The following is a 9,423-nucleotide window of genomic DNA, read 5'->3' on the forward strand; positions in this document are numbered from 1 at the left end:
CTTGATATTAATATAGTCCCATTATCGAAATAATAGCTGAATTTTACTCTGTATTTTTCTTGTGAAGAAATGGTGGATATGTAACACTCCGCATAGCGCTTCTCCAAATCTTGGTTTGGTATGTGCCTCTGACAGCCCTGTCCCGGCGCCGCATCACAAAGCCGCCCGTCCTCTCGGTCGGTCGTACTTGTACACTGGCCTCGGCCTCGGCCTCTACATTAGAGAAAGGAGGAGAGAAGCCAGACAGCGAGACCATGGTCCACTCCAACATCCTCCTCCGTCTCAGTCCCCTCTCCCCACACTCAGAAGTGGAAGCGTTTTTAAGCTCGCGTGTGTGCGAGGCCTGAACTCCGGCCGCGCACAGAGCTCCCAGAGCGCGGCAGCGGCGGAAGGCGCGAAACCCCTTTGACCAGAGCCAAGCAGCAAGAAGACACCCAATCTGGTTGGTACGGCGCGCCAATCTTCCTCGATTAATCCTCTTGTTTGTTTCTTTCTTTCCTGTGCTCATAGTTAATCCCGTGCGTGTCTTGCTCGTGGTGCGCCAGTGCGAGCTGGAGATCATGGTGAAGGAAGAGGAGGTCATGGCGGAGGCTGGAGGGAGGGGGTACCTGGATATGCTCGGGCTCGGGGAGGAGGCCATGGCCGACTACTTCCTCTGCCTGTCGCCGTCCTCCTCCGCCGCCGTCTCCACCACCACCACCACCAGCGCCAGCACTCATACGGTCGCTTCTCCCACCTGCGCCTCCTACCTGGCTCCTCCGGCGGCGCCGTGTCACCACGTCCTGAGCTTCGGCGGCCGGGCGGAGCAGCAGTACTACGGTGGTGGCGACATCTTCGGTTTCCAGTACTACTACCACGGCGCCGGCGGTCCAGCGGTCCCGGTGGCTGCCCCGCAGAAGTCCAGCCCGACCACCGACTGCTCCTCCTCCATCTCCACCATGTCGTCCTCGCCCACGGCCACCGCCGCCTCGGGCATCTCCACCTCCAAGCCACAGCCCAGCAAGGTGTGTATACTGCAACTCCTCTCTTCGTCGATCCTTTGCATTGTTGGTTGGTGTTTCTGCCGTTTTCTTGCAAGAAGATTAAGACGGTTGACCGGTTGTTGCGGCAAGTTTCTTGGAGGTTTCTTGCACGATTAAGTTCTTAACTGACCGATGGTTATCTTGGTTCTTTGTTCTTCTTCAGAAGAGAGGATCAAGAGGCAGCAGCGATCAGAGAAAGGCTGCTCCACCTGCCGCTTCTACAAACAAGAGGCCCAGGGTGAGTGCTTGTTTCCTCCACTAATAAATCGTCTCATCTGACCAATTTAATTAAGACATGATGATCCAGTGAAGTAAAAAAGTGGAGTAAAAACTTGGTTGGCTGTGGTTGTGCAGGCGAGGAAGGAGCGGCTCGGGGAGAGGATCCTGGCGCTGCAGCAGCTGGTTTCTCCGTTCGGGAAGGTAAGAAAGAAAGACAGTGAAAAAGGAGATCGCAAAAGCTGGAAAAGCCTTTCGCTTTTGGCGATACGCTCTTTATCATCTCTCTCCCTCTGCTATACGTGCCTGCCTTGCCATCCCGGTGCAACAGCTGAAACTACCCGCGATAAAATCTGCATTTCTTGCCGTAAAAACTCACGCAGATGAATCAACTGGTCAAAGACCCACAGGCTGACACACACACACACACACACACACACACACACACACACACACACACACACACACACACACACACACACATCGTTAACATTACATCACTGTAGTTTCCTTTTGCTTCCAACCATGCATGTTAGACGGATAGTACGGTAATTAAGGCAGACTATGGGTCATTGAAGCTGCTGTCTCTCCTCTTTTTGACCCTTTGACTGACGGGTGGATGATACTCCTATGTGAGCTGCTGCACTGCATTGACCCACCTAACCTAACCTAACCTGCCGCTGCCGCTGCCTATGCAGACCGACACGGCCTCCGTCCTGCACGAGGCGCTCGGCTACATACGCTTCCTGCACGACCAGGTTCAGGTACGTACACTACGCACCAGCTACTACCTACGTCCATTATTATTAAAATTAAAATTAAAAATTAAATCGCTGCCGCGACAGCAGCAGGCCCAGTCTATACTGTCTCTACTCAGTGTACGTACGTACGAGTACGTGCAGACGCCGAGCGAGGAGATGAGCTAGCTAGGCCGTAGCTGTTGCCGTGCGTGTACCGCTTCCGCGCCGCATGCATGTTAACACTGTCGTCGCTTTTCTTCTTCCCTGGTTGGTGTCAGGTCCTCAGCTCGCCGTACATGCAGCGCCTGCCGCCGTCCTCCGCGCCGCCCGCCCCACTCCCGGTAAGCTACCCGGCGCCATCGAAGTTTTACCGCGGCGCGTTGTGTCGCGTCGCTGTCTGGTTATGCGTAGGTGATCTGACGTGTGGTTTTACGGACGATGTGCAGGCGGTGGTGGAGCCGGGCGACCTGCGGAGCCGGGGGCTGTGCCTGGTGCCGGTGTCCTGCACCGACCACGTCGCCGGCGGCAGCGGCAACGGCGCCGACGTCTGGTCGTCGGTGCCGGCGATGGGCATGCCGGCGACGGCGGAGGAGGAGTACGCGGTCGCTGCTGGGATGCTTCGCGGGGATCGGGATCATCATCCTAGCAGGCAGCTGGCCTAGCTTAGCTCCAGTTACATTTACAGCTTCAGCTTGGGTTACTACTCTAGAGTACTTCAGGTAGTAGGCTCCTCAGAGTTAATCCGCGGTAGGACTCCATGAGCTTCTTTTTGTCGTTCTATTAGGTGCACGGGCCGTGGCTGTGATCCATGTAACCATGTTCCGGCGAAAGGTGGCTCGAACCAAGTGTGCATATGCAGCGGTGTTTCCGACGTTTTTTTAGCAACGCTGCTCCAAATTCCAACTTGTGTTCAGCGTCGAAAGACTCGTCAGGGTTTGATGTGGCCGAGATGCTCGCTCGGACACGATGCCACGAATGGCTCCGTGCTGTCACGACAGGCAGTGAATGGTACTTTAGTGCTTGTCCGAAGGATTGTGGACGGGCGGACGGCAGGCTTTGATATCTGTGTTTAACTTGGTGCGCGTGGGTGCGTAGCTAGAGGCGACGTCTACTAGTCTAGATGTGTGTGTGTCTGTCCGTGTTGATGCTAGGGAAGCGGTGCGGATCGACGACAGGCTCCGGTATCCGTGGTCTGCATCGGGGATACGCTCCGTCAGATCTGAATATGCTGTCTTGTTCCTGGTATCATGCGTCTCTCTTGGAAGTAGGACCTTGCACAATGTGCCACACTATCTGCATTTTTCTAATTTGCTGGGGCGAGGGCAACTCCACGGCTGGCTAGTCACCAAATCATCGTCACCGAGTGTCTGCCGGACAGTAGGCGGTGCGTCGGCCATTCAACTAATGACAGCCCGACACTCCAAGCCCTCCGCAAACGTCCGGATGGGCCCACAAAATTTCAACCTAGACAGGGGCCTCAAATACCGGGGCTGACCGGCACCTTTCATATCCAACCGAAATATTAGATGGATATGATGCGCCCGCCACGTTGTACTGATGTCGGGGTCCGACACGAAATCGTCCAGAAATCCGGCGGTCCGTAACTCATCTCTTCCGTCGAACGCCCGCGGACGCGCCTCCACGGGCAATGATCGATCAGACCTCAAATTTGCGAAACTGCATCCGGCCACCTCATACTAGAATTCTTAAATCCATACAAAAGCATGCAAAGAAAAAACCTACATACTACGTAGATCAACTACCCTACTCCTCGTTAGAGATGTCGACAATCTCCGTGCCCGACTCCGGGTACCTGGGTGGCAGTTGCAGCTTCGGCGCCTCCGTCTGCTCCGCTCCGGCCTCCTCCTCAATCTTCGTGTCGAGTTTGGCGAAGAGCGCAGTCGCTGCCCGCTCCTGCCGAAGGAACTACCGGTGGGCCTCCATATAGGCCTCATCCTCGATGGACTCCAGGATGACTTGCTGCTCCGCCATCTCCGCGGCTTGGGCGACGGCGAACTCCACCTCCGTGTCCTCCATGTTGAAGCCCGGAGCGGCATGCTCCGCCTCGTCCTCCTCTGGATCCGCCACCACCATCGGCTCCGGCTGCTCCTCCTCCTCCTCCTCTGCAATCTGGTACCGACGCTCCGGCGTGAGCATAGCGTAGGTGATGATCTTCTACCGGACCATGGCGATGCTGGAGAGCGTGGGGAGAGTGGGGGAGAGGAAGTGGATGGGTTCGGGTTGCGGCGCAGAGAGGGAGGAGGTGGATGGGCTAGGGTTGGGGGACACCGGCTGGCTTAAATAGCCGGATTTGGCCTCAGGCGGCAAGTGGGAGCGGTGCCACACGACGTTCACACCGAGGCTACGGAGGAGACGTCCATCAGACCGCCCGATTTCCGAGCGATTCCGCGTAGGACCCCGACGCCAGTCCGACGTGACGGACGCGCCCAGGCGCCCCATATCCGTCTCATATTGGGGCTGGATATGAGGGATGCCGGTCAGCCCGGGCGTTTGAGGCCCATTTAAGGCGCCCGGCCAGGATCACATTTTCATGACCGGTTAGTGACCGGGCGGCCATCCAGGTGTTTGAGACCGGTTTGGGGTGCCCGGCTGTAGATGCTCTTAGTAGCTTCTCTTTCCCCTCAGTTTCAAGTTTGAAGGGATGCTGATGTCATCTGTATGCAATTTCTATCTTAGCAAATCATTTGTTCAAGATCCTGAGTGTGCCAAGTTGATATTCTAAAAATAAGACCAACCCAAAGTCCAACCTTTATTGGCATTTTTATAAGAGAAATTCCGCGAGCACCGCGCGTCCGAGCCGGGACTCGAACTCGAATGAGCTGATAGCAACCCCAGCTGCTCAACCAACGGGTCAACGCCCCATCCTCCAGAGTTGATACTCTGAACTCGAAATCGAGGCGTAAACTGTCCCGACCGTCAAACTGTGGTCCAGGAAACGACTGCGGCTACATTATTGTGTGCATCCAAGAATCAAAGCTTGACGGCATCAACAACTTACTTAAGTGTTTACCGCCTGCGGGGCTTTGCTCAATGAGCTGCCACCGGGGCCAGATTTGTTATCTTAGTTTTTTTTACGTATACAGATTTGTTATCTTAGTGTTATGGAACGAGGACCAAATTGTGGTCACTGATTTGTGCATCGGCACATTCTGTTTATCAGCAACCATCAAACATGCTCATGAGGAAAACTCCTTCAGAGTTGCCACTGTCTAGTGGCCAATGTCGCATAAGTTTAAGGACGAATTTTTTGCGGAGATGATCGCTCATAAACCTTTACAAGGGGGATGAATGGCTCGTATGCGGAGAATTCCACCAAATATTCAGAGCTAGGTATAGAAATAAAAGAACTGTTAATAGAAGTCTAATTAGGAGTCTAGCAGCGTTCCCATCTAATAAAGAGTCTAATCTAATTAGACCCAATAGACCAGGATTAGAGCCTATCTAATTGGAGCTTAGCTATGTGGGAGAGATCCTCTTAGACTAGCCACAATGGGTAGTAACATAGCTTATGTTACTACCTTTAGACTAGCCACAATGGGTAGTAACATAGAGTAGTAAAATGGGCAATTGAAGCTTAGCTATGTGGGAGCCCAACTGCTATGCCCAGTCGGAACAGGGGAGACGTTGAAGCGGATAGAGGAGTTGCCCCCGGCCTGTGAGCCGCATTATCGTCTAAAGACGTTACTGATGACGGGAGTCTACAGCTACAACAACTTCTTTGTTCTGGCACTGCATTATGCTCGAACCGCCATGGCGCTCGAGCGCATGGTCATCGATCCGGAGGCGGGGAAGAGGTATGTCGCGACTCGTGATGCGGTAGAAGAGAACGCGGTCCATGAGGGCCGACGGATGGCCGATGAACATCTTCGGGGACGGGGGTTGGATGGCATCCTCACCATCTTATAACATCCTAATTCGAGACCATGATTAGAGCCTAATTGGAGCTTAGCTATGTGGGAGAGATCCCCTTAGGATTTTGCGTGTGTGCTCCCCACATATAGAAGGGGCAGCCGACTAGAAGGAGCCCTCCTCTTAGTTCCGCCGAACTAGGGAGGAAGGAGGTGGAACTAAGAGGTGGACTCGTCCTCCCCTTCCCGACTCAAGTGAGCATGCAACCAATAATTAGGCCACAAGTTGCTGCATTAGTCAACTAAGGATGACTATATTGAAAGCACTGTGCACTGGGAGTGTAGATGAACACTGTTTTTTAGACAATTTTGAATACTAGATGTGTGGTCTTTTGTGGGCCAATGGAGTACTCGCGTGTGACCGTATAGGTTCGGAAATACGCAGACATGACCCAGAAAGTGTTCCGGGTCAATAGTTCACAACAGGATCTAGACGCTGTTGTTAACTCACACATATTTACAATGTTCTCGAGCAAACCTTTTTTTTACGAATGTCATTCCCTTTGCTCCGTAAAATGCCACAAAACTCAAGGTGAGATATTATCGGAATCGCCGTGATCAATACTTTCATCATTATACCGGTAACCCGTGACTTGTATTTGTATTCCGGTAACCTGTGACCTTAATCACATGTGTCTGGCCAAGCAATAATGATATAGTAATATCGAGTGGTCCTAGAGAGTATCTCTTTATCGTTCGAGGAGCAAATGACAGTCTTGAACTTTCAATACGGAGACATATGTTTTCAGTATAACCATAAGTAAGTTTTTCACATATAGTTACAGAGTGACATTCAGTAAACCCAAAGTAACAATCCGGTATGTTAGTATACCATATTCTCATGGTCTAAGGAACTAGGTCAATGCTTTATATGAAGATACTGATAACATAATAACGATGTGATCTTGTAGTAAGTCATAAGTTGGGTCTTTCCAAGTCCATTGTTCGGATAACAAGGCGTTCCCATTATTGATAGCATACTAACAATGCTCATGATCAGAAAAACTAGATCATCTTTAATATATTAGTTAGTCTTAGAGGCATGACAAGGGATCCTATTGGTGTTTATATTTCCACACATGCAATTGAGTTTTCCTCCGAATCTCATACTTAATAATCAATGCAAATATAACACAGAAATATGAACTTAATTATAATCATGGAAATATAATAATATATTTATTATTGCCTCTAAGGCATATATTCAACAATAAACACATATGAATTATTATCATACATGATTGCCTCGAGAGCATATCTCCAACAGTTATTTTCGTGGAGGCGAAGCCGGGGTCTCTCCTATCCACCTCCGAACCCCTCCCGGACGGAAGTCCAAAATTCAGTCTGGATTGGGCGGTGGCGGTGCCCTGCGCATCGTATCCTCCATGGAGGCGCCGTCTTGGGAGGACCTGCTGTTCGGGGGAGAGATGCTGTGGATGGTGAGCTCCGAGTACCTACAGCAGTGGCGACGGTGTGGAGGTTGCCAGGTGGTGCGGCGTTGTATCCACCGCATAGATGACGACGAGTTTTGGCGGCATGGTGCAACTGCATATCGACGACGGATGCGGCTGGATGGACGAGCGTAGGGCGGTGGATCTGTCTGGTGCCATGGTGGCGTCGACGGCAGCGAGACCGGGCAAGGTAGATGCAGCAGTACAGCACTGAAGATGGATTGGTGGCAGGTGGCTGCGGCGGCCTCATACCCGGCAGGCGTCCTGGTTGAAGAGTGCGCCGGACTGGTGGGTGCTCCATACCTGGCAGACGTCCTGGTTGGACCTTAGGTCTTAGATGTTAGGTTTGGATGCGAGGTCTGTTTGGTATTAAGCCCAGACTATCAGCGTCCCTTCTGTTGGGGAACGTAGTAATTTCAAAAAAAATTCCTACGTACACACAGGATCATGGTGATGCATAGCAACGAGAGGGGAGAGTGTGTCCACGTACCCTCGTAGACCGAAAGCGGAAGCGTTAGCACAACGCGGTTGATGTAGTCGTACGTCTTCACGATCCGACCGATCAAGTACCGAACGCACGGCACCTCCGAGTTCTGCACACGTTCAACTCGATGACGTCCCTCGAACTCCGATCCAGCCGAGTGTTGAGGGAGAGTTTCGTCAGCACGACGGCTTGGTGACGATGATGATGTTCTACCGACACAGGGCTTCGCCTAAGCACCGCTACAATATTATCGAGGTGGATTATGGTGGAGGGGGGCACCGCACACGGCTAAGAGATCAAGAGATCAATTGTTGTGTCTATGGGGTGCTCCCTGGCCACGTATATAAAGGAGTGGAGGAGGGGGGAGAGGGCCGGCCCCTATGGCGCGCCCTGGAGGAGTCCTACTCCCACCGGGAGTAGGATTCCCCCCTTCCAAGTAGTAGTAGTAGGAGTCAAGGAAAGGGGAGAGAGAAGAGAAGGAAGGAGGGGGCGCAGCCCCTCCCCCTAGTCCAATTCGGACTAGGCCTTGGGGGGGCGCGCAGCCTCTCCTTTCTCTTTCCCCTAAAGCCCAATAAGGCCCATATACTCCCCGGCGAATTCCCGTAACTCTCCGGTACTCCGAAAAATACCCGAATCACTCGGAACCTTTCCGATGTCCAAATATAGTCGTCCAATATATCGATCTTTACGTATCGGCCATTTCGAGACTCCTCGTCATGTCCCCGATCTCATACGGGACTCCGAACTACCTTCGGTACATCAAAACACATAAACTCATAATATAACCGTCATCGAACTTTAAGCGTGCGGACCCTATGGGTTCGAGAACTATGTAGACATGACCGAGACATGTCTCCGGTCAATAACCAATAGCGGAACCTGGATGCTCATATTGGCTCCCACATAGTCTACGAAGATCTTTACCGGCCAAACCGCATAACAACATACGTTGTTCCCTTTGTCATCGGTATGTTACTTGCCCGAGATTTGATCGTCGGTATCTCAATACCTAGTTCAATCTCGTTACCGGCAAGTCTTTTTACTCGTTCCGTAATACATCATCCCGCAACTAACTCATTAGTTACAATGCTTGCAAGGCTTATAGTGATGTGCATTACCGAGTGGGCCCAGAGATACCTCTCCGACAATCGGAGTGACAAATCCTAATCTCGAAATACGCCAACCCAACAAGTACCTTCGGAGACACCTGTAGAGCACCTTTATAATCACCCAGTTACGTTGTGACGTTTGGTAGCACACAAAGTGTTCCTCCGGTAAACGGGAGTTGCATAATCTCATAGTCATAGGAACATGTATAAGTCATGAAGAAAGCAATAGCAACATACTAAACGATCGAGTGCTAAGCTAACGGAATGGGTCAAGTCAACACATCATTCTCCTAATGATGTGATCCCGTTAATCAAATGACAACTCATGTTTATGGCTAGGAAACATAACCATCTTTGATCAACGAGCTAGTAAAGTAGAGGTATACTAGTGACACTCTGTTTGTCTATGTATTCACACATGTATCATGTTTCCGGTTAATACAATTCTAGCATGAATAATAAACATTTATCA

At 51.5% G+C, this 9,423-nt stretch overlaps 1 protein-coding gene across 2 annotated transcripts; it reads left to right on the forward strand.

Annotated features, from left to right (window-relative positions):
- The first annotated feature begins 224 nt into the window (after nucleotides 1–224).
- Nucleotides 225–2,885, forward strand: LOC109779908 (uncharacterized). 2 transcript variants are annotated; one of them, XM_020338514.4, is made up of 7 exons: nucleotides 225–446; nucleotides 546–1,004; nucleotides 1,186–1,260; nucleotides 1,377–1,442; nucleotides 1,937–2,002; nucleotides 2,257–2,319; nucleotides 2,425–2,885. In XM_020338514.4, exons 2-7 carry the CDS (start codon nucleotides 561–563, stop codon nucleotides 2,638–2,640), a joined length of 930 nt encoding a protein of 309 aa, XP_020194103.1. In that variant the 5' UTR covers nucleotides 225–446; nucleotides 546–560; the 3' UTR covers nucleotides 2,641–2,885. The 2 variants fall into 2 exon arrangements, with proteins under 2 accessions (XP_020194103.1, XP_020194104.1); XM_020338515.4 differs by having other exon boundaries at nucleotides 233–442.
- Nucleotides 2,886–9,423: the final 6,538 nt, after the last annotated feature.

Source organism: Aegilops tauschii, chromosome 5 (genome assembly GCF_002575655.3).
Source record: "Aegilops tauschii subsp. strangulata cultivar AL8/78 chromosome 5, Aet v6.0, whole genome shotgun sequence".
In the NCBI taxonomy this organism is placed as follows: Eukaryota; Viridiplantae; Streptophyta; class Magnoliopsida; order Poales; family Poaceae; genus Aegilops; species Aegilops tauschii.

Coding starts and splice junctions, on each gene's coding strand:
- LOC109779908 (XM_020338514.4), top strand. CDS start 561: ATGGTGAAGGAAGAGGAGGTCATGGCGGAGGCTGGAGGGAGGGGGTAC. Junction 1,005..1,185: donor CCAAGCCACAGCCCAGCAAG/GTGTGTATACTG, acceptor GTTCTTCTTCAG/AAGAGAGGATCAAGAGGCAG. Junction 1,261..1,376: donor CTACAAACAAGAGGCCCAGG/GTGAGTGCTTGT, acceptor GTGGTTGTGCAG/GCGAGGAAGGAGCGGCTCGG.